The 25,015-nt window shown below is 42.6% G+C and overlaps 1 protein-coding gene across 1 annotated transcript in view; it reads right to left on the minus strand.

Annotated features, from left to right (window-relative positions):
* The window catches only part of SUCLA2 (succinate-CoA ligase ADP-forming subunit beta), a 406,626-nt gene that overhangs the window by 253,759 nt on the left and 127,852 nt on the right, over positions 1–25,015 (minus strand). The window contains exon 6 of the mRNA XM_053705501.1: positions 20,964–21,132. Coding sequence (XP_053561476.1) covers positions 20,964–21,132 — 169 coding nt within the window. The remainder of the gene's footprint in view (positions 1–20,963; positions 21,133–25,015) is intronic.

Here is a 25,015-nt window from a genome sequence, read left to right on the forward strand (position 1 = left end):
TCACCAGAGAAGAGAATCTCTGGTCCCCTTGGTCCAACTGTATTTGAGGAGAAAAATCTGCATAATCCCCATTCCACTGTCTGAGCATGCATAGTTGCAGTGGTCTGAGATGTATCCGAGTAAAAAGGACTATGTCCATTGCCGCTACCATTAATCCGATTGCCTCCATGCACTGAGCTACAGCTGGCCAAGGAATGGAATGAAGAACTCGGCAAGTAGTTAAAAGTTTACCTTTCTGACCTCCGTCAGAAACATTCTCATTTCTACCGAATCTATCAGAGCTCCTAGGAAGGGAACCCTTGTGAGTGGGGATAGAGAACTCTTTTTGATGTTCACCTTCCCCCCGTGAGGCCTCAGAAAGGCCAATACAATCTCCGTGTGAGACTTGGTTCTTTGGAAAGACGGCGCCTGAATTAAGATGTCGCCTGAATAAGGCGCCACTGCTATGCCCCGTGGTCTTAAAACCGCCAGGAGGGATCCTAGCACCTTTGTGAAAAATTCTGGGAGCAGTGGCTAACCCGAATGGAAAAGCCACAAACTGGTAATGCTTGTCAAGAAAAGCGAACCTGAGAAATTGATGATGCTCCTTGTGGATAGAAATGTGCAGGTACGCATCCTTTAGATCCACAGTACAGGGAGTGCAGAATTATTAGGCAAGTTGTATTTTTGAGGATTAATTTTATTATTGAACAACAACCATGTTCTCAATGAACCCAAAAAACTCATTAATAACAAAGTTGAATAGTTTTGGAAGTAGTTTTTAGTTTGTTTTTAGTTATAGCTATTTTAGGGGGATATCTGTGTGTGCAGGTGACTATTACTGTGCATAATTATTAGGCAACTTAACAAAAAACAAATATATACCCATTTCAATTATTTATTTTTACAAGTGAAACCAATATAACACCTCAACATACACAAATATACATTTCTGACATTCAAAAACAAAACAAAAACAAATCAGTGACCAATATAGCCACCTTTCTTTGCAAGGACACTCAAAAGCCTGCCATCCATGGATTCTGTCAGTGTTTTGATCTGTTCACCATCAACATTGCGTGCAGCAGCAACCACAGCCTCCCAGACACTATTCAGAGAGGTGTACTGTTTTCCCTCCTTGTAAATCTCACATTTGATGATGGACCACAGGTTCTCAATGGGGTTCAGATCAGGTGAACAAGGAGGCCATGTCATTAGATTTTCTTCTTTTATACCCTTTCTTGCCAGCCACGCTGTGGAGTACTTGGACGCGTGTGATGGAGCATTGTCCTGCATGAAAATCATGTTTTTCTTGAAGGATGCAGACTTCTTCCTGTACCACTGCTTGAAGAAGGTGTCTTCCAGAAACTGGCAGTAGGACTAGGAGTTGAGCTTGACTCCATCCTCAACCCGAAAAGGCCCCACAAGCTCATCTTTGATGATACCAGCCCAAACCAGTACTCCACCTCCACCTTGCTGGCATCTGAGTCGGACTGGAGCTCTCTGCCCTTTACCAATCCAGCCACGGGCCCATCCATCTGGCCCATCAAGACTCACTCATTTCATCAGTCCATAAAACCTTAGAAAAATCAGTCTTGAGATTTCTTGGCCCAGTCTTGACGTTTCAGCTTGTGTGTCTTGTTCAGTGGTGGTCGTCTTTCAGCCTTTCTTACCTTGGCCATGTCTCTGAGTATTGCACACCTTGCGCTTTTGGGCACTCCAGTGATGTTGCAGCTCTGAAATATGGCCAAACTTGTGGCAAGTGGCATCTTGGCAGCTGCACGCTTGACTTTTCTCAGTTCATGGGCAGTTATTTTGCGCCTTGGTTTTTCCACACGCTTCTTGCGACCCTGTTGACTATTTTGAATGAAACGCTTGATTGTTCGATGATCACGCTTCAGAAGCTTTGCAATTTTAAGAGTGCTGCATCCCTCTGCAAGATATCTCACTATTTTTTACTTTTCTGAGCCTGTCAAGTCCTTCTTTTGACCCATTTTGCCAAAGGAAAGGAAGTTGCCTAATAATTATGCACACCTGATATAGGGTGTTGATGTCATTAGACCACACCCCTTCTCATTACAGAGATGCACATCACCAAATATGCTTAATTGGTAGTAGGCTTTCGAGCCTATACAGCTTGGAGTAAGACAACATGCATAAAGAGGATGATGTGGTCAAAATACTAATTTGCCTAATAATTCTGCACTCCCTGTAGTCATATATTGACCTTCCTGGATCATAGGTAAGATTGTCCGAATGGTCTCCATCTTGAATGATGGGACTCTGAAAAATCTGTATAGAAGAAACAGCCCCCTCTACCTTAGGGACCGTTTGCCACGAGTCCCGCATGGGGTTAGTTATGGGGAACATTTTCTTAAAAATAGGGGGGGGAACAAAAGGGACACCTGGTCTATCCCACTCCCTAGTAACGATATCCGCAACCCTCTTAGGGACCGGAAACGCATCAGTGTATACAGGAACCTCTAGGTACTTGTCCATTTTACACAATTTCTCTGGGACCACCATAGGGTCACAATCATCCAGAGTAGCTAATACCTCCCTGAGTAATACGCGGAGGTGTTCTAATTTAAATTTAAACGCCAATGTATCTGACTCTGCCTGATGAGAAACCATTCGGAAATTTCTCCCTCAGACATCAAATCCCTCACCCCCACTTCAGAGCGTTGTGAGGGCACATCAGATAAGGCTACCAAAGCTTCAGACTGCTCATAATCTGTTCTTAAAACAGAGCTATCGTGCTTTGCAGGGAAAACTGGCAGTTTAGACAGAAAGGCCGCAAGGGAATTATAGTTGTTGCAATGTAATAGGGGCAGACGCACTAGAGGTACTAGGCATCGCTTGAGCGGGCGTAACTGGTTGTGACACATGGGGAGAGGTAGACTGACTATCCTCATTACCTTCAGTCTGAGAATCATCTTGGGCCACACTTTTAAGTGCAACAATATGATCTTTAAAGTGTATAGACATATTAGTGCAATTGGGACACATTCTAAGAGGGGGTTCCACCATGGCTTCTAAACACATTGAACAAGGATTTTCCTTAGTGTCAGACATGTTTAACAGACGAGTAATATGTACAAACAGGCTTAGAAATCACTTTAAAGAAATAAAATACACAATTTGAAAAAACGTTACTGTGCCTTTAAGAGATAAAAAGAGCACACAATTTTACAAAACAGTGAAAAATGCAGCAATCCTTTTGAAATTTTCACAGTATGTACCTAAAGCCTTAATAAGATTGCACCACAAGTTACAGAACGATTAACCCCTTAATGCCCAAACCGGAGCAGCCTAAAGCCAACAACCAGTTAATTGACTACAGCACCTTGCCACAGCACAGCTGTGGCCCTACCTGCCCTTAGGGATCAGATTTGGGGGAATAAAGCTTCTTTTAGGCCCTCAAACAGCAGCAGGACCCTCCATGTGAAGCAGCAGGAACTTGTCTTTCAATTCTAACTGCGCATCTGAGGCGCGAAATTAGGCCCCTCACACTCCGGAGTTGTGAGGCCTACAAAAATCACATCTAAGTGAATAAATTTTAGCCATGTGGTTAATAACCCCAAAAAAAACACTCCAAAGTGATTTAAAAGTGTCTCCAACGAGTATTTCTTAAACCAAATAATCGATTGCCCTGAATAAATGTCAACCAGCATAATTAGCCCTGTTATGTAAGCATTCAATTCTTTACTAAGTCTCAGAACATAGCTTACCCTCCCCACATGGGGATATTGTCAGTCTTCTAGCATTATCTCAGTCTTGTCTAGAATAAATGACTGAACATACCTCATTGCAGTCAAGCCTGCAAACTGTTCCCCCCAACTGAAGTTTTCTGGTACTCCTCAGTCCTGTGTGGGAACAGCAATGGATTTTAGTTACAACATGCTAAAATCATCTTCCTCTCAGCAGAATTCTTCATCTTTTTTCTGCCAGAGAGTAAATAGTACAAACCGGTACCATTTAAAAATAACAAACTTTTGATTGAAGATATAAAACTACAATTCTAACACCACATTCACTTTACCCTCCCGTAGAGAGACCCTAGTGCTTAGAGCCGGCAAAGAGAATGACTGGGGGGTGGAGCTAGAGGGGGAGATATATGGACAGCTCTGCTGTGTGCTCTCTTTGCCACTTCCTGTAGGGAATGAGAATATCCCACAAGTAATGGATGAATCCGTGGACTGGATACACCTTGCAAGAGAAATTCTGTTTTATAATCAGATAACTTTTTTTTTTGTGACTGAATATAACTGACAATGGCTGTGACTGAATGTAACTATGTTATTGCTGATGGATAATTTAAAGGGATATGAAACCCAATTTGTTTCATTTATGATTCAGATAGATCATGCAATTGTAAGCAACTTTCTAATTTACTCTGATTATCAATTTTTTCTTAGTTCTGTTGGTGTCTATTTGAAAAAGTAGGAATGTAAGCTTAGGAGCCGGCCCATTTTTGGTTCAGTACCCTGGGTAGAGCTTGCGGTTTTGGTGGCTACATTTAGTGGCGAGAGAGAGGGAAGCAGTGAGAAAAAAAAGGAAGGAAGGAGGGAGGGAGGTTGGTGGAGAGAGAGAAAAATGCTAAAGAGGTTACAAATTTAAAGTGATGTGAAACACCAAAAAAAATAAAAATCTTATGATTGAGATAAATTATGCTTACCTGATAATTTTATTTCCATCGAGGGGAGGAGAGTCCATGGCTTCATTCATTACTAGTGGGAATTAAGAACCTGGCCACCAGGAGGAGGCAAAGACACCCCAGCCAAAGGCTTAAATACCTCCACCACTCCCCTCATCCCCCAGTCATTCTCTCGAGGGAACAAGGAACAGTAGGATAAATATTAGGGTATAAATGGTGCCATAAGAGAATATTCAATTTAGGTCCGCCCATCGGAGATACGAGCGGGGGCCGTGAACTCTCCTCCCCTCGAAAAAAAATTATCAGGTAAGCATAATTTATGTTTTCCATCTAAAAAGGGAGGAGAGACAGCTTCATTCATTACTAGTGGAAACATATACCCAAGCTCTAGAAGACACTGAATGAAACCGGGAGGGTAAAAGGCAGACCCTTAATCTAAAGGCACCACAGCCTCTTCCCCCAAAAACTGCTTCCGCAGAAGCAAAAACGTCAAATTTGTCAAACTTAGTGAAGGTATGCAAGGAGGACCAGGTAGCCGCCTTGCAAACCTGCTCCATAGTCTCATTCTTGAAGGCCCAAGATGAAGCTACCGCTCTAGGGGAATGAGCCGTAATTCTCTGAGGAGGCTTATGTCCCACTGTCTCAAAGGCCAAGTGGATCAGACTCCTCAGCCAAAAAGATGAAGTAGCAGAAGCCCTCTGACCCCTGCACTTCCCTGAATACACGACAAAAAACACAATTTATGCTTACCTGATAAATTTATTTCTCTTGTGGTGTATCCAGTCCACGGATCATCCATTACTTGTGGGATATTCTCATTCCCAACAGGAAGTTGCAAGAGGACACCCACAGCAGAGCTGTAATATAGCTCCTCCCCTAACTGTCATAGCCAGTCATTCGACCGAAAACAAGCCGAGAAAGGAGGAACCATAGGGTGCAGTGGTTACTGTAGTTTAAATTTAAAAATTACCTGCCTTAAAATGACAGGGCGGGCCGTGGACTGGATACACCACAAGAGAAATAAATTTATCAGGTAAGCATAAATTGTGTTTTCTCATGTAAGGTGTATCCAGTCCACGGATCATCCATTACTTGTGGGATACCAATACCAAAGCTAAAGTACACGGATGAAGGGAGGGACAAGGCAGGAACTTAAATGGAAGGAACCACTGCCCGTAAAACCTGTCTCCCAAATATAGCCTCCGAAGAAGCAAAAGTATCAAATTTGTAAAAGTTTGAAAAAATATGAAGCGAAGACCAAGTTGTCGCCTTGCAAATCTGATCAAAAGAAGCCTCATTTTTAAAGGCCCAAGTGGAAGCCACAGCTCTAGTGGAAAGAACTGTAATCCTTTCAGGAGGCTGCTGTCCAGCAGTCTCATAGGCTAAGTGGATTAAGCTTCTTAGTCAAAAAGAAAGAGGTTGCCAAAGCCTTTTGACCTCTCCTCTGTCCAGAGTAGACAACAAACAAAGCAGATGTTTGACGAAAATCTTTAGTAGCTTGTAAGTAAAACTTTAAAGCACGGACCACGTCCAGATTGTGTAACACAAGGATGGAACAACAATCTCTTGATTGATATTCTTGTTAGATACTACCTTAGGTAAGAACCCAGGTTTGGTACGCAGGACTACCTTATCCGTATGAAAAATCAGATAAGGAGAATCACATTTTAAGGCAGATAGCTCAGAGACTCTACGAGCCGAGGAAATAGCTACCAAAAAAAGAACTTTCCAAGATAAAAGCTTGATATCTATGGAATGAAGAGGTTCAAACGGAACTCCTTGAAGAACCTTAAGAACCAAGTTTAAGCTCCATGGTGGAGCAACAGGTTTAAACACAGGCTTGATTCTAACTAAAGCCTGACAAAATGCCTGAACGTCTGGAACATCTGCCAGACGCTTAACTAGCTGACAATCCTTTTTCCAAACCTTCTTGGAGAAAAGATAATATCCTAGCAATCCTGACCTTACTCCATGAGTAACCCTTGGATTCACACCAATAAAGATATCTATGCCATACCTTATGGTAAATTTTCCTGGTGACAGGCTTTCGTGCCTGTCTTAAGGTATCAATAACTGACTCGGAGAAGCCACGCTTTGATAAAATCAAGCGTTCAATCTCCAGGCAGTCAGCCTCAGAGAAATTAGATTTGGATGGTTGAAAGGACCCTGAAGTAGAAGGTCCTGTCTCAGAGGCACAGACCATGGTGGAAAGGATGACATGTCCACTAAATCTGCATACCAGGTCCTGCGTGGCCACGCAGGTGCTATCAGAATCACCGATGCTCTCTCCTGCTTGATCTTGAGGAAACGGTGGAAACACATAAGCCAGGTTTAAAGACCAGGGCGCTGCTAGAGCATCTATCAGTGTCGCCTTGGGATCCCTGGACCTGGATCCGTAACACGGAAGCTTGGCGTTCTGGCGAGACGCCATGAGATCCAGTTCTGGTTTGCCCCAACGATGAATCAGTTGTGCAAATACCTCCGGATGGAGTTCCCACTCTACCGGATGAAAAGTCTGACGACTTAGAAAATCCGCCTCCCAGTGCTCTACACCTGGGATATGGATAGCTGATAGGTGGCAAGAGTGAATCTCTGCCCAGCGAATTATTTTTGAAACTTCTAACATCTCTAGGGAACTTCTCGTTCCCCCTTGATGGTTGATGTAAGCTACAGTCGTGATGTTGTCCGACTGAAATCTGATGTACCTCAGAGTTACTAACTGAGGCCAAGCCTGAAGAGCCTTGAATATCGCTCTTAGTTCCAGAATATTTAATGGAAGGAGAGACTCCTCCTGAGTCCACGATCCCTGAGCCTTCAGGGAGTTCCAGACTGCACCCCAACCTAGAAGGCTGGCATCTGTCGTAACAATTGTCCAATCTGGCCTGCGAAAGGTCATACCTTTGGACAGATGGACCCGAGATAGCCACCAGAGAAGAGAATCCCTGGTCTCTTGGTCCAGATTTTGTTGAGGGGACAAATCTGTGTAATCCCCATTCCACTGACTGAGCATGCATAGTTGCAGCGGTCTGAGATGTAAGCGTGCAAACGGCACTATGTCCAATGCCGCTACCATTAAGCCGATTACTTCCATGCACTGAGCCACCGAAGGGCGCGGAATGGAATGAAGAACCCAGCAGGAATTTAGAAGCTTTGATAACCTGGACACCGTCAGGTGAATTTTCATTTCTACAGAATCTATCAGAGTCCCTAGAAAGGAAACTCTTGTGAGTGGGGATAGAGAACTCTTTTCCTCGTTCACTTTCCACCCATGCGACCACAGAAATGCCAGTACTACGTCCGAATGAGACTTGGCAATTTGGAAGTTTGACGCCTGTATCAGGATGTCGTCTAATTAAGGGGCTACTGCTATGCCCCGCGGCCTTAGGACCGCCATAAGCGACCCTAGAACTTTTGTAAAGATTCTTGGGGCTGTAGCTAATCCCAAGGGAAGAGCTACAACTGGTAATGCCTGTCTTGAAAGGCAAACCTGAGAAACCGATGATGATCTTTGTGTATCGGAATGTGAAGATAAGCATCCTTTAGATCCACTGTAGTCATATATTGACCCTCCTGGATCAGTGGTAGGATGGTACGAATAGTTTCCATCTTGAACGACGGAACTTTGAGGAATTTGTTTAAGATCTTTAGATCCAAAATTGGTCTGAAGGTTCCCTCTTTTTTGGGAACCACAAACAGATTGGAGTAAAAACCCTGTCCCTGTTCCTCCTTTGGAACTGGATGGATCACTCCCATAACTAGGAGGTCTCGTACACAGTGTAAGAATGCCTCTCTCTTTATCTGGTGTGCAGATAATTGTGAAAGGTGAAATCTCCCTTTTGGGGGGGAAGCTTTGAAGTCCAGAAGATATCCCTGGGATATAATTTCCAACGCCCAGGGATCCTGAACATCTCTTGCCCACGCCTGGGCAAAGAGTGAAAGTCTGTCCCCTACTAGATCCATTCCCGGATAGGGGGCCATTCCTTCATGCTGTCTTAGAGGCAGCAGCAGGCTTTTTTACCTGCTTACCTTTTTTCTCCAACATAGGTGTGTCCGGTCCACGGCGTCATCCTTACTTGTGGGATATTCTCTTCCCCAACAGGAAATGGCAAAGAGCCCAGCAAAGCTGGTCACATGATCCCTACTAGGCTCCGCCTACCCCAGTCATTCTCTTTGCCGTTGTACAGGCAACATTTCCACGGAGATGGCTTAGAGTTTTTTAGTGTTTAACTGTAGTTTTTATTATTCAATCAAGAGTTTGTTATTTTAAAATAGTGCTGGTATGTACTATTTACTCTGAAACAGAAAAGAGATGAAGATTTCTGTTTGTAAGAGGAAAATGATTTTAGCAACCGTTACTAAAATCGATGGCTGTTCCACACAGGACTGTTGAGAGGGATTAACTTCAGTTGAGGGAACAGTGAGCAGAATTTTACTGCTTGAGGTATGACACATTCTAACAAGACGATGTAATGCTGGAAGCTGTCATTTTCCCTATGGGATCCGGTAAGCCATTTTTATTAGAGACAATAAATAAGGGCTTCACAAGGGCTTTTTAAGACTGTAGACATTTTCTGGGCTAAATCGATTCATATATAAACATATTTAGCCTTGAGGAATCATTTTAATCTGGGTATTTTGTAAAATATATCGGCAGGCACTGTTTTGGACACCTTATTCTCTAGGGGCTTTCCCTAATCATAGGCAGAGTCTCATTTTCGCGCCGGTATTGCGCACTTGTTTTTGAGAAGCATGACATGCAGTCGCATGTGTGAGGAGCTCTGATACATAGAAAAGACTTTCTGAAGGCGTCATTTGGTATCGTATTCCCCTTTGGGCTTGGTTGGGTCTCAGCAAAGCAGACACCAGGGACTGTAAAGGGGTTAAAGATAAAAACGGCTCCGGTTCCGTTATTTTAAGGGTTAAAGCTTCCAAATTTGGTGTGCAATACTTTTAAGGCTTTAAGACACTGTGGTGAAATTTTGAACAATTCCTTCATACTTTTTCGCAATTGCAGTAATAAAGTGTGTTCAGTTTAAAATTTAAAGTGACAGTAACGGTTTTATTTTAAAACGTTTTTTGTACTTTGTTATCAAGTTTATGCCTGTTTAACATGTCTGAACTACCAGATAGACTGTGTTCTGAATGTGGGGAAGCCAAGGTTCCTTCTCATTTAAATAGATGTGATTTATGTGACACAAAATTTAGAGAAAATGATGCCCAAGATGATTCCTCAAGTGAGGGGAGTAAGCATGGTACTGCATCATCCCCTCCTTCGTCTACACCAGTCTTGCCCACTCAGGAGGCCCCTAGTACATCTAGCGCGCCAATACTCCTTACTATGCAACAATTAACGGCTGTAATGGATAATTCTATCAAAAACATTTTAGCCAAAATGCCCACTTATCAGCGTAAGCGCGACTGCTCTGTTTTAGATAATACTGAAGAGCATGAGGACGCTGATGATATTGTTTCTGAAGGGCCCCTACACCAGTCTGAGGGGGCCAGGGAGGTTTTGTCTGAGGGAGAAATTTCAGATTCAGGGAAAATTTCTCAACAAGCTGAACCTGATGTGATTACATTTAAATTTAAGTTGGAACATCTCCGCGCTCTGCTTAAGGAGGTGTTATCCACTCTGGATGATTGTGAGAATTTGATCATCCCAGAGAAACTATGTAAAATGGACAAGTTCCTAGAGGTCCCGGGGCCCCCAGAAGCTTTTCCTATACCCAAGCGGGTGGCGGACATTGTAAATAAAGAATGGGAAAGGCCCGGTATACCTTTCGTCCCTCCCCCCATATTTAAAAAATTGTTTCCTATGGTCGACCCCAGAAAGGACTTATGGCAGACAGTCCCCAAGGTCGAGGGGGCGGTTTCTACTTTAAACAAACGCACCACTATACCCATAGAAGATAGTTGTGCTTTCAAAGATCCTATGGATAAAAAATTAGAAGGTTTGCTTAAAAAGATGTTTGTTCAGCAAGGTTACCTTCTACAACCAATTTCATGCATTGTCCCTGTCACTACAGCCGCGTGTTTCTGGTTCGATGAGCTAGAAAAGGCGATCACTAGTGATTCTCCTCCTTATGAGGAGATTATGGACAGAATCCGTGCTCTCAAATTGGCTAATTCTTTCACCCTAGACGCCACTTTGCAATTGGCTAGGTTAGCGGCGAAAAATTCTGGGTTTGCTATTGTGGCGCGCAGAGCGCTTTGGTTGAAATCTTGGTCAGCGGATGCGTCTTCCAAGAACAAATTGCTTAACATTCCTTTCAAGGGGAAAACGCTGTTTGGCCCTGACTTGAAAGAGATTATCTCTGATATCACTGGGGGTAAGGGCCACGCCCTTCCTCAGGATAGGTCTTTCAAGGCCAAAAATAAACCTAATTTTCGTCCCTTTCGTAGAAACGGACCAGCCCCAAGTGCTACGTCCTCTAAGCAAGAGGGTAATACTTCTCAAGCCAAGCCAGCCTGGAGACCAATGCAAGGCTGGAACAAGGGAAAGCAGGCCAAGAAACCTGCCACTGCTACCAAGACAGCATGAAATGTTGGCCCCCGATCCGGGACCGGATCTGGTGGGGGGCAGACTCTCTCTCTTCGCTCAGGCTTGGGCAAGAGATGTTCTGGATCCTTGGGCACTAGAAATAGTCTCCCAAGGTTATCTTCTGGAATTCAAGGGGCTTCCCCCAAGGGGGAGGTTCCACAGGTCTCAATTGTCTTCAGACCACATAAAAAAACAGGCATTCTTACATTGTGTAGAAGACCTGTTAAAAATGGGAGTGATTCATCCTGTTCCATTAGGGGAACAAGGGATGGGGTTCTACTCCAATCTGTTCGTAGTTCCCAAAAAAGAGGGAACGTTCAGACCAATCTTAGATCTCAAGATCCTAAACAAGTTTCTCAAGGTTCCATCGTTCAAAATGGAAACCATTCGAACAATTCTTCCTTCCATCCAGGAAGGTCAATTCATGACCACGGTGGATTTAAAGGATGCGTATCTACATATTCCTATCCACAAGGAACATCATCGGTTCCTAAGGTTCGCATTCCTGGACAAGCATTACCAGTTCGTGGCACTTCCTTTCGGATTAGCCACTGCTCCAAGGATTTTCACAAAGGTACTAGGGTCCCTTCTAGCGGTGCTAAGACCAAGGGGCATTGCAGTAGTACCTTACTTGGACGACATTCTGATTCAAGCGTCGTCCCTTCCTCAAGCAAAGGCTCACACGGACATAGTCCTGGCCTTTCTCAGATCTCACGGATGGAAAGTGAACGTAGAAAAGAGTTCTCTATCTCCGTCAACAAGGGTTCCCTTCTTGGGAACAATAATAGACTCCTTAGAAATGAGGATTTTTCTGACAGAGGCCAGAAAAACAAAACTTCTAAACTCTTGTCAAATACTTCATTCCGTTCCTCTTCCTTCCATAGCGCAGTGCATGGAAGTAATAGGTTTGATGGTAGCGGCAATGGACATAGTTCCTTTTGCGTGCATTCATCTAAGACCATTACAACTGTGCATGCTCAGTCAGTGGAATGGGGACTATACAGACTTGTCTCAGACGATACAAGTAAATCAGAGGACCAGAGATTCACTCCGTTGGTGGCTGTCCCTGGACAACCTGTCACAAGGGATGAACTTCCGCAGGCCAGAGTGGGTCATTGTCACGACCGACGCCAGTCTGATGGGCTGGGGCGCGGTCTGGGGACCCCTGAAAGCTCAGGGTCTTTGGTCTCGGGAAGAATCTCTTCTACCGATAAATATTCTGGAACTGAGAGCGATACTCAATGCTCTCAAGGCTGGGCCTCAGCTAGCAAAGGCCAAGTTCATACGGTTTCAATCAGACAACATGACGACTGTTGCGTACATCAACCATCAGGGGGGAACAAGGAGTTCCCTGGCGATGGAAGAAGTGACCAAGATCATTCAATGGGCGGAGACTCACTCCTGCCACCTGTCTGCAATCCACATCCCAGGAGTGGAAAATTGGGAAGCGGATTTTCTGAGTCGTCAGACATTACATCCGGGGGAGTGGGAACTCCATCCGGAAATCTTTGCCCAAATTACTCAATTGTGGGGCATTCCAGACATGGATCTGATGGCCTCTCGTCAGAACTTCAAGGTTCCTTGCTACGGGTCCAGATCCAGGGATCCCAAGGCGACTCTAGTAGATGCACTAGTAGCACCTTGGACCTTCAAACTAGCTTATGTATTCCCGCCGTTTCCTCTCATCCCCAGGCTGGTAGCCAGGATCAATCAGGAGAGGGCATCGGTGATCTTGATAGCTCCTGCGTGGCCACGCAGGACTTGGTATGCAGATCTGGTGAATATGTCATCGGCTCCACCATGGAAGCTACCTTTGAGACGAGACCTTGTTCAAGGTCCATTCGAACATCCGAATCTGGTCTCACTCCAACTGACTGCTTGGAGATTGAACGCTTGATCTTATCAAAACGAGGGTTCTCAGATTCTGTTATTGATACTCTTGTTCAGGCCAGAAAGCCTGTAACTAGAAGAATTTACCACAAAATATGGAAAAAATATATCTGTTGGTGTGAATCTAAAGGATTCCCTTGGGACAAGGTAAAAATTCCTAAGATTCTATCCTTTCTTCAAGAAGGATTGGAGAAAGGATTATCTGCAAGTTCCTTGAAGGGACAGATTTCTGCCTTGTCTGTGTTACTTCACAAAAAGCTGGCAGCTGTGCCAGATGTTCAAGCCTTTGTTCAGGCTCTGGTTAGAATCAAGCCTGTTTACAAACCTTTGACTCCTCCTTGGAGTCTCAACTTAGTTCTTTCAGTTCTTCAGGGGGTTCCGTTTGAACCCTTACATTCCGTTGATATTAAGTTATTATCTTGGAAAGTTTTGTTTTTGGTTGCAATTTCTTCTGCTAGAAGAGTTTCAGAATTATCTGCTCTGCAGTGTTCTCCTCCTTATCTGGTGTTCCATGCAGATAAGGTGGTTTTACGTACTAAACCTGGTTTTCTTCCGAAAGTTGTTTCTAACAAAAACATTAACCAGGAGATAGTCGTGCCTTCTTTGTGTCCGAATCCAGTTTCAAAGAAGGAACGTTTGTTGCACAATTTGGATGTTGTTCGCGCTCTAAAATTCTATTTAGATGCTACAAAGGATTTTAGACAAACATCTTCCTTGTTTGTTGTTTATTCTGGTAAAAGGAGAGGGCAAAAAGCAACTTCTACCTCTCTCTCTTTTTGGATTAAAAGCATCATCAGATTGGCTTATGAGACTGCCGGACGGCAGCCTCCTGAAAGAATCACAGCTCATTCCACTAGGGCTGTGGCTTCCACATGGGCCTTCAAGAACGAGGCTTCTGTTGATCAGATATGTCGGGCAGCGACTTGGTCTTCACTGCACACTTTTACCAAATTTTACAAGTTTGATACTTTTGCTTCTTCTGAGGCTATTTTTGGGAGAAAGGTTTTGCAAGCCGTGGTGCCTTCCATTTAGGTGACCTGATTTGCTCCCTCCCTTCATCCGTGTCCTAAAGCTTTGGTATTGGTTCCCACAAGTAAGGATGACGCCGTGGACCGGACACACCTATGTTGGAGAAAACAGAATTTATGTTTACCTGATAAATTACTTTCTCCAACGGTGTGTCCGGTCCACGGCCCGCCCTGGTTTTTTAATCAGGTCTGATAATTTATTTTCTTTAACTACAGTCACCACGGTATCATATGGTTTCTCCTATGCAAATATTCCTCCTTTACGTCGGTCGAATGACTGGGGTAGGCGGAGCCTAGGAGGGATCATGTGACCAGCTTTGCTGGGCTCTTTGCCATTTCCTGTTGGGGAAGAGAATATCCCACAAGTAAGGATGACGCCGTGGACCGGACACACCGTTGGAGAAAGTAATTTATCAGGTAAACATAAATTCTGTTTTCCAGGTCAGGTTTGGTCTCCAGACCGTCTTGGATTGAGCAAAAGTTCCCTCTTGTTTATTATTAGAGGAAGTTGATGCCGCACCTGCCTTGAAGTTTTGAAAGGCACGAAAATTAGACTGTTTGGCCCTAGATTTGGACCTGTCCTGAGGAAGGGCATGACCTTTTCCTCCAGTGATATCAGCAATAATCTCCTTCAACCAGGCCGAATAGGGTCTGCCCCTTGAAGGGAATGTTAAGTAGCTTAGATTTTGAAGTCACGTCAGCTGACCATGATCTAAGCCATAGCGCTCTGCGCGCCTGTATAGCAAAAACAGAATTCTTAGCCGTTAGTTTAGTCAAATGAACAATGGCATCAGAATAAAAGAATTGGCTAGCTTAAGTGCTCTAAGTTTGCCAAGTATGTCATCCAATGGAGTCGCTACCTGTAAAGCCTCTTCCAGAGACTCAAACCAGTACGCCGCAGCAGCAGTGACAGGGGCAATGCATGCAAGGGGCTGTAGGATAAAACCTTGTTGAATAAATATTTTCTTAAGGTAACCTAATTTTTTATCCATTGGATCTAAAAAAAGCACAACTGTCCTCAACAGGGATAGTAGTACGCTTTACTAGAGTAGAAACTGCTCCCTCCACCTTAGGGACTGTCTGCCATAAGTCCCGTGTGGTGGCGTCTATTGGAAACATTTTTCGAAAAATAGGAGGGGAAGAGAATGGCACACCTGGTCTATCCCATTCCTTATTAATAATTTCTGTAAACCTTTTAGGTATTTGGAAAAACATCAGTACACACCGGCACTGCAAAGTATTTATCCAGTCTACACAAATTCTCTGGCACTGCAATGGTATCACAGTCATTCAGAGCAGCTAAAACCTCCCTAAGCAACACGCGGAGGTGTTCAAGCTTAAATTTAAATGTAGAAATATTAGAATCAGGTATCTTTCCTGAGTCATTAACATCACCCACTGACTGAAGCTCTCTTTCCTCAGCTTCTGCATATTGTGAGGCAGTATCAGGTTCTTAAAGCGTCAGTATGCTCTGCATTTTGTCTCACCCCAGAGCCATCTCGCTTACCTCTAAGTTCAGGTAGTCTGGCTAATACCGCTGACAGTGTATTATCCATGACTGCCGCCATGTCTTGTAAAGTAAACGCTATGGGCGCCCTAGATGTACTTGGCGCCATTTGAGCGTGAGTCCCTTAAGCGGAAGTCAAAGGGTCTGACACGTGGGGAAAGTTAGTCGGCATAACTTCCCCCTCGTCAGATTCCTCTGGTGATAAATTTTTTAAAGACAGAAAATGATCTTTATTGCATAAAATGAAATCAGTACATTTGGTACACATTCTAAGGGGGGTTCCACCATGGCTTTTAAAAATAATAAACAAGGAGTTTCTTCTATGTCAGACATGTTTATACAGAATAGCAATGAGACTAGCAAGTTTGGAAAACACTTTAAATCAAGTTAACAAGCAAATATAAAAAACGGTACTGTGCCTTTAAGAGAAACAAATTTTGTCAGAATTTGAAAAACAGTGAAAAAATGCAGTAAATCAAACAAAATTTTTATAGTGTTTAAAAATAGGCTAACAGAGCATTGCACCCACTTGCAAATGGATGATTAACCCCTTAGTTCAAAAAACGGATCAAAAAAACGAAATAGACGTTTTTTAACAGTCACAACCAACTGCCACAGCAAGCTGTGGCCCTACCTTTCCCAATAAACGACTTTGGAAAGCCTTTGGGCCCTTTAGAGATGTCCTATAGCATTCAGAGGGCCTTTGAGGGAAGCTGGATGTCACAGTTTGTAATTTTAACTGCACCAACTGTAACTTTTATACTACAACAGTGGAAATTGTCTCTAGTCAAAATTTAAGCCAGCCATGTGGAAAAAACTAGGCCCCAATAAAGTTTTATCACCAAAGCATATATAAAAACGATTAAACATGCCAGCAAACGTTTTATATTGCAATATCATAAGGGTATTACCCCTGGGAGTAAGCATGATACCAGTCGTTATTAAATCACTGTATTCAGGCTTAACTTACATTAATCCGGTATCAGCAGCATTTTCTAGTGTTTTCCATCTCTAGAAAAAATTATAACTGCACATACCTGATAGCAGAATAAACTGCACGCCATTCTCTCGCTGAAGTTACCTCATCTGTGTAATCCCCTCAGACATATGTGAGAACAGCAATGGATCTTAGTTACAACCTGCTAAGATCATAGAAACCTCAGGCAGATTCTTCTTCTATTTACTGCCTGAGATAAAATAGCACAACTCCGGTACTATTTAAAAATAACAAACTTTTGATTGAAGAAAATAAACTAGCTATATTTAACCACTCTCTCCTACAACGTCCTAGCTTGTTGAGAGTTGCAAGAGAATGACTGGCTATGACAGTTAGGGGAGGAGCTATATTACAGCTCTGCTGTGGGTGTCCTCTTGCAACTTCCTGTTGGGAATGAGAATATCCCACAAGTAATGGATGATCCGTGGACTGGATACACCTTACAAGAGAAAGTTAGATTGTCTGAAATCTTTTGTGGCCTGAAGATAAAATTTCAAGGCACGAACAATGTCCAGATTATGAAGTAACCTTTCCTTAAGAGAAGAAGGATTAGGACATAAAGAAGGAATGACTCTCTCCCGATAGATGTTGCGGTTAGACACCACCTTGGGGAGGAACCCCACACCAGTGCAAAGAACAGCCTTATCCGCATGAAACACTAGATAAGGGGTATCATATTGCAAGGCCGCCAGCTCAGAAACTCTGCGTGCCGATGCAATGGCCAACAGAAAGAGAACCTTCCATGATAGAATTTTTATGTCAAGAGAATGCATAGGTTCAAATGGAACCTTCTGCAAGACCTTAAGTACCAAGTTTAAGCTCCAAGGGGAGCAGACTGCTTAAAGACAGGCCTGATTCGAGATAGAGCCTTAACAAAGTATTGTATGTCAGGGAGATCAGCGAGTCTCCTGTGTAACAGAACAGATAAAGCCGAAATCTGCCCCTTTGGGGAACTAGCGGCGAGACCTTTCTCCAATCCTTCTTGAAGAAATAACAAAATCCTGGATGCATCCACTCTGTGCCAAGGGTAGCCATGAGTCTTACACCAGGACAAGTCAGTACTCAACACCTTATGATAGATGCAACGAGTGACCGGCTGTCTTGCCTAAACCAGAGTATCAGTCACATTTTCCGCAAAACCCCTTTTTGCCAAGACTAAGCGTTTAATCTCCATGCAGTCAGCCTCAGAGAATCGATATTTTGATATTGAAAAGGACCCTGTTCCAGCAAATCCCTGCGACAGGGTAACCTCCACGGCGGAGATGATGACATCCCCACAAGATCCGCGAACCACGCCCTCCTTGGCCACGAATGAGCAATCAGAATGGAGGACACTCTCTCCTTTATATGCGCCACTACACGAGGAAGAAGCGGTAACGGACGGAATATGTATACTAGACCGTACCCCCAAGGCATCGCCAATGCGTCTATAAGCTCCGCCTGGAGGTCCCTCGACCTGGACGCCATGCAGTTTATCTCCGGCGTCCCCCATCTGAGACAGATCTCCGCCAACACCTCAGGGTGAAGAGACCATTCCCCTGGGTGAAGAGACCATTCCCTCAGCAGGCAGAAAAGTCTGCCTGCTGAGAAAATCTGCCTTCCAGTTGTGGATCGCAGAGAGCAAACAGTTGTGGGTCTCTGCCCACTCCATTATCTGAGACACCTCCCTCATTGACAGGGAACTCCTCGTGCCTCCCTGGTGGTTAATGTAAGCCACAAAGGTGATATTGTCCGTCTGGAACCTGATAAAGCTGAAGTCTCTCAGACGTCAAGCATTTTAGATCGCTCAAAACTCCAGAATATTTATTGGAAGAAGGGACTCTAAGCGAGACCACTTCCCCTGTGCCATCCTGGCACCCCAAACAGCTCCCCATCCCGCCAGACTCGCATCCCTGGTAACCATCTCCTAGGACGGTGTTAGGAAGGATGTCCCCATGGACAGGTGATCCGGGCGGATCCACCAGGAGAGGGAAATCAGAGTCCGCGCATTCATGTGTTTCGGCTGCAACAGATCGGAATGATCGCCGTTCCACTGTCTCAACATGCACCATTGAAGAGGTCTGAGATGAAACCTGGCGAACGGAATAATATCCATGCTGGAAACCATGAGTCCAATCACTTCCATGCACTGTGCTACGGACGGTCTCGCTGTAGACTGAAGGGCAAGACAGGTGGACGCTATCTTTGCGCGTCGCTTGTCCGTGAGAAAGATCATCATGGACAACGGGTCTATGATCGTGTCCAAGAACTCCACTCTGGTACTGGGTAACAGAGAATTCTTCTCGAAATTGATCCTCCAGCCGTGAGATTGAAGTAACTGCAGCAGGACCATGGTATGGACCTCTGCCACATGGTATAACATCGTCCAGATAGGGTGCCACCACGATGCCCTGGGATCTGGTTACTGCTAGAAGGGCCCCCAGGACTTTGGTAAAGACTCTCGGGGCCGTAGCCAAAACGAAAGGAAGGACCATGAACTGGAAATGCTGATTTAGAAAAAATGAGTGGGGGAAGGGCTAAGTGTAATATCAACAAGAAGTCAGTAGTTAAAAGCAGATAGCCAAATTATAGTACTCTAATTTGGCTAACTACTAAAAACTTCCTGCCACAGATTTAGAGTTAAAGAACAAGGTACAACTAACAAGTAATTGTAAATAGACTTACAAAAATAGAAAGGTAACTCAAATCTGTGAGAGAATAAATTAACCAACTGAGCCCATACATAATATGACAAATGTATATAGGGTTAAAAGAATTCCTTTTGTATAACAAACCATTCATACACTAAAGTTTATTAGGTAAATAATATATTAACCACACATACAAGAGCAGGAGCTGAATTTTAAAAACACTACACCCAGGTTGAGCTGAAATTATAAGTAAGTTTCAATTCAAATATTTAGGCTATCTGGCAGCATAGGTATAAATACAACTAAGCCCTTACAATCCGAGGGCTAAATTACAGTTAATCTTTAACAGTTATGATAGTATGCTGCTACAGAAATCAGAACAATGAGGGTGAGCAGATAAAAAAAAAAGGGAAGACACAAAGCTTATCCCAGAGGACCCAGAGGACCTGTCCGTTCCACAAAAATGCCAGAGCCGCGACCTTGCACATAACGCAGCAATCACATAATAAACTTATGTACATACCCCCCCCCCCCGCTCAATAATCTCGTCATAGGAATTTTACCCCTTGATTCTATAAAGATAAAAGGCGCCACAATGTGGTCCTGCTTCTGTGTTATTATGTAAAAATGAAACGATCTTACCAGAATCTACGCCGTAGACTTGAGAGAAGAAAGCAATCTGCGAAACTCGTCAATGCCGATTGCTAAAGGAGCTGTTAATATGAGTTGGGATGATGTTGCAAAGGGAAGCTCCAACTGCATCTCCGGACTCGAACGTTTCCCAGGCACTCTAGTTGAGAAGCTTAAAGGGCTACTTAAACTCCTGTCCCATAGCAAAGGGTAGAACCCCTCATAAGAGACCACCGATATACCGGCACCTCTCTGCCACCTCCTGTGACGAAAGGCAAAGAATGACTGGGGGATGAGAGTAGTAGGGGAGGTATTTAAGCCTTTAGATGGGGTGTTTTTGCCTCTTCTGGTGGCCAGGTTCTTAATTCCCACTAGTAATGAATGAAGCCGTGGACTCTCCTCCGTCTTAAGATTGAAACAGCATGCAATCTTAAACAAATTTCTAATTTACTTCTCACATTTTGTTCGTTCTTTTGGTATATTTTGTTGAAAAGCAGGGACATAAGCTCAGGAGCACAATATGGCAGCAGTTTTGCAAGATTATTATTCATTTACAAGAGCACTAGATGGCAGCAATATTTCCTCAACTATTTAATCAATAAAGCAAACCATGGGAACAAAGCAAATTTGATAATAGAAGTAAACTGGAAACTTATTTTTATTTCTGTCTGGAGCACAAAATACATTTTTTGGAATTCATGTGCCTTTAATATTTCATACCAGTGAGTGAATATGTGAATATATATATATATATTTTCTGTTGCTCATCCCTGAATGCACCTTTAGAATCTGTGTAATTTCGCTTTATTACAATGTTTTTGAGTTTCATATCCCTTTAAGAAGACAATAGGAGAAACTTTAAATCTATTGTAAATGTGCAAAGAATGTTGTAGTTGTGATAATGTACCTTATTTTGGGACATAAATTGCACTGGAATATAACACCTGATTTTTAGGATAAAATGCAACAAAAGATTATCCATTTGTATGACATGAGACATATAAAAACAAAAATAATTTCAATAGGCTAGAACACATTGAAAACCAAAATAGATAAAACAAAAATGAAAAAAAAAAAAAAACACACACACAACACTATACATACCCGTACAGCTTGTTCTTTTTTAATGCCTTCTAGAATATCTATTGGTTCTTTTACTATAGCATCAGGATTCTCAGCTGCAACATCCTCAATATTAACACCACCCTGGGAGCTACCAATTAAAACGGGACCCTGAACACACAAAAAAAAAAAAGGTTGTTTAAATAGATTACTAATAATAAGTGAAGAGGAACACCAAAGCTTCTACACTCAGCTCAATTTATCCATTGAAAACCAATGTAATTAAAAACAATTTATACTTACCCAATAAAATCCTCTACTTCATGGTGGTGAGAGTCCACGATCCCTTACTTATGGGAATTACTTCTCTAACGCAAGGAAGAGGCAAAGATTCCACCAAGAGCTCTATATAAACCCTCCCACATACCTCAGTCTAAAGAATAGCCAAGTAAGTGAGATAAAAAAATTATTATTAAGAGCTATAAATGGAGCAGGGGAAAAAAGTTGTGCTCAAAAAAATAAATCAACCATAGAAAAAGGGAAGGGGCTTATTGACTCTCACCACCATGAAAGAAAGGAATTTATTTGGGTAAGTATAAATTAGGTTCTCTTTCATACAGGTGGTGACTATGTACCCAAGCTGTAAAGTCCACAAGTAATAACATAAAATGGAAGGGGGGGTTAAAAAAAAAAAAACACAAAAAAAACAATTTATGTAAGAACTTACCTGATAAATTAATTTCTTTCATATTAGCAAGAATCCATGAGCTAGTGACGTATGGGATATACATTCCTACAAGGAGAGGCAAAGTTTCCCAAACCTTAAAATGCCTATAAATACACCCCTTACCACACCCACAATTCAGTTTAACGAATAGCCAAGAAGTGGGGTGATAAAGGAGCGAAAGCATCAAAAATACGGAATTGGAGTAATTGTGATTTATACAAAAAAATCATAACCACCACAAAAAGGGTGGGCCTCATGGACTCTTGCTAATATGAAAGAAATGAATTTATCAGGTAAGTTCTTACATAAATTATGTTTTCTTTCATGTAGTTAGCAAGAGTCCATGAGCTAGTGACGTATAGGATAGCAGATACCCAAGATGTGGAACTTCCACGCAAGAGTCACTAGAGAGGGAAGGATAAAATAAAGACAGACAATTCCGCTGAAAAAATAATCCACAACCCAAATCAAAAAGTTTAAATCTTATAATGAAAAAAACTGAAATTATAAGCAGAAGAATCAAACTGAAACGGCTGCCTGAAGTACTTTTCTACCAAAAACTGCTTCAGAAGAAGAGAAAACATCAAAATGGTAGAATTCAGTAAAAGTATGCAAAGAAGACCAAGTTGCTGCTTTGCAAATCTGATCAACAGAAGCTTCATTCCTAAAAGCCCAGGAAGTAGAAACTGACCTAGAAGAATGAGCCGTTATCCTTTGAGGCGGGGATTTACCCGACTCCACATAAGCATTATGAATCAAAGACTTTAACCAAGACGCCATAGAAATGGCAGAAGCCTTCTGACCTTTCCTAGAACCAGAAAAGATAACAAATAGACTAGAAGTCTTTCTAAAATCTTTAGTAGCTTCAACATAATATTTCAAAGCTCTAACTACATCCAAAGAATGTAAAGATCTCTCCAGAGAATTCTTAGGATTAGGACACAATGAAGGGACAACAATTTCTCTACTAATGTTGTTAGAATTCACAACTTTAGGTAAAAATTTAAATGAAGTCCGCAACACCGCCTTATCCTGATGAAAAGTCAGAAAAGGATATTCACAAGAAAGAGCAGATAACTCAGAAACTCTTCTAGCAGAAGAGATGGCCAAAAGGAACAAAACATTCCAGGAAAGTAATTTAATATCCAGAGAATGCATAGGGTCAAAGGGAGGAGCCTGTAAAGCCCTCAGAACTAAAATTGAGACTCCAAGGAGGAGAAATTGACTTAATGACAGGCTTGATTCGAACCAAAGCCTGTACAAAACAATGAATATCAGGATGATTAGCAATCTTTCTGTGAAAAAGAACCGAAAGAGCAGAGATTTGACCTTTCAAGGAACTTGCAGACAAACCCTTATCCAAACCATCTTGAAGAAATTGTAAAATTCTAGGAATTCTAAAAGAACGCCAAGAAAATTTATGTGAAGAACACCAAGAAATGTAAGTCTAACAGACTCGGTAATAGATCTTCCTGGACACAGATTTACGAGCCTGTAACATAGTATTAATCACTGAATCTATGACTAAGTATTAAGCGTTCAATCTCCATACCTTCAAATTTAATGATTTGAGATCCTGATGGAAAAAACATAATTTATGCTTACCTGATAAATTTATTTCTCTTGTAGTGTATCCAGTCCACGGATCATCCATTACTTGTGGGATATTCTCCTTCCCAACAGGAAGTTGCAAGAGGATCACCCACAGCAGAGCTGCTATATAGCTCCTCCCCTCACTGCCATATCCAGTCATTCGACCGAAACAAGACGAGAAAGGAGAAACCATAGGGTGCAGTGGTCACTGTAGTTTAATTAAAATTTAGACCTGCCTTAAAAGGACAGGGCGGGCCGTGGACTGGATACACTACAAGAGAAATAAATTTATCAGGTAAGCATAAATTATGTTTTCTCTTGTTAAGTGTATCCAGTCCACGGATCATCCATTACTTGTAGGATATCAATGCCAAAGCTAAAGTACACGGATGATGGGAGGGACAAGGCAGGAACTTAAACGGAAGGAGCCACTGCCTGTAGAACCTTTCTCCCAAAAACAGCCTCCGAAGAAGCAAAAGTGTCAAATTTGTAAAATTTTGAAAAGGTGTGAAGCGAAGACCAAGTCGCAGCCTTGCAAATCTGTTCAACAGAGGCCTCATTTTTAAAGGCCCAGGTGGAAGCCACAGCTCTAGTAGAATGAGCTGTAATCCTTTCAGGGGGCTGCTGTCCAGCAGTCTCATAGGCTAAGCTCCGAAGCCAAAAGGAGAGAGAGAGGTTGTCGAAGCTTTTTGACCTCTCCTCTGTCCAGAGTAAACGACAAACAGGGCAGATGTTTGACGAAAATCTTTAGTAGCCTGTAAGTAAAACTTCAAGGCACGGACTACGTCCAGATTATGCAAAAGACGTTCCTTCTTTGAAGAAGGATTAGGACACAATGATGGAACAACAATCTCTTGATTGATATTCCTGTTAGAAACCACCTTAGGTAAAAACCCAGGTTTGGTACGCAGAACTACCTTGTCTGAATGAAAAATCAGATAAGGAGAATCACAATGGAAGGCAGATAACTCAGAGACTCTTCGAGCTGAGGAAATAGCCATCAAAAACAGAACTTTCCAAGATAAAAGTTTAATATCAATGGAATGAAGGGGTTCAAACGGAACTCCCTGAAGAACTTTAAGAACCAAGTTTAAGCTCCACGGGGAAGCAACAGTTTTAAACACAGGCTTAATCCTAACCAAAGCCTGACAAAATGCCTGGACGTCTGGAACTTCTGCCAGACGCTTGTGCAAAAGAATAGACAGAGCAGAGATCTGTCCTTTTAAAGAACTAGCTGAGGATGAGCATGGTGGCAGACATGTAAAGTGTGAGCTCCTGCTGTAGTTTCAAGAGAAAGTGGGATTATAATTCTCAAAAGCTTGCAGGTCTGTTATAGGACATTAAATACACTTTACAATAGCAGACAGCAACCAAAAATGTGATCACAAAACTGCAGATAAAGGAATTCAAGATGGAGAAAGATTTTACAAGCTGCAGGGAAACAAGAAAAAGGAGCTACTCAGAAATGGAGACAGAAAAATCATCTCAGCATCAACAATAACCTGATACATCTCCACTAGAAGTCTGGTAAGCCTATAAACAATATACATGCTTAAGGATGATGAGAATATAACAGTTATAAAACTTTATATAGCCATGTGGGAATAAACTAAGATGGCCACCAGACAGGACTCCTAGCTAGCTGCTGAATATCACACAATGCCTAACAATCTATTTTAAACAGTGCAAAGGGAAATCGATACACAAATAAACCAGGGAGGTTTTAGCACTACATATAGTGATACTTAAGACTGAGGGAAATAAATATTAAGAT

This window comes from Bombina bombina, chromosome 3 (genome assembly GCF_027579735.1).
Source record: "Bombina bombina isolate aBomBom1 chromosome 3, aBomBom1.pri, whole genome shotgun sequence".
Lineage (NCBI taxonomy): Eukaryota > Metazoa > Chordata > Amphibia > Anura > Bombinatoridae > Bombina > Bombina bombina.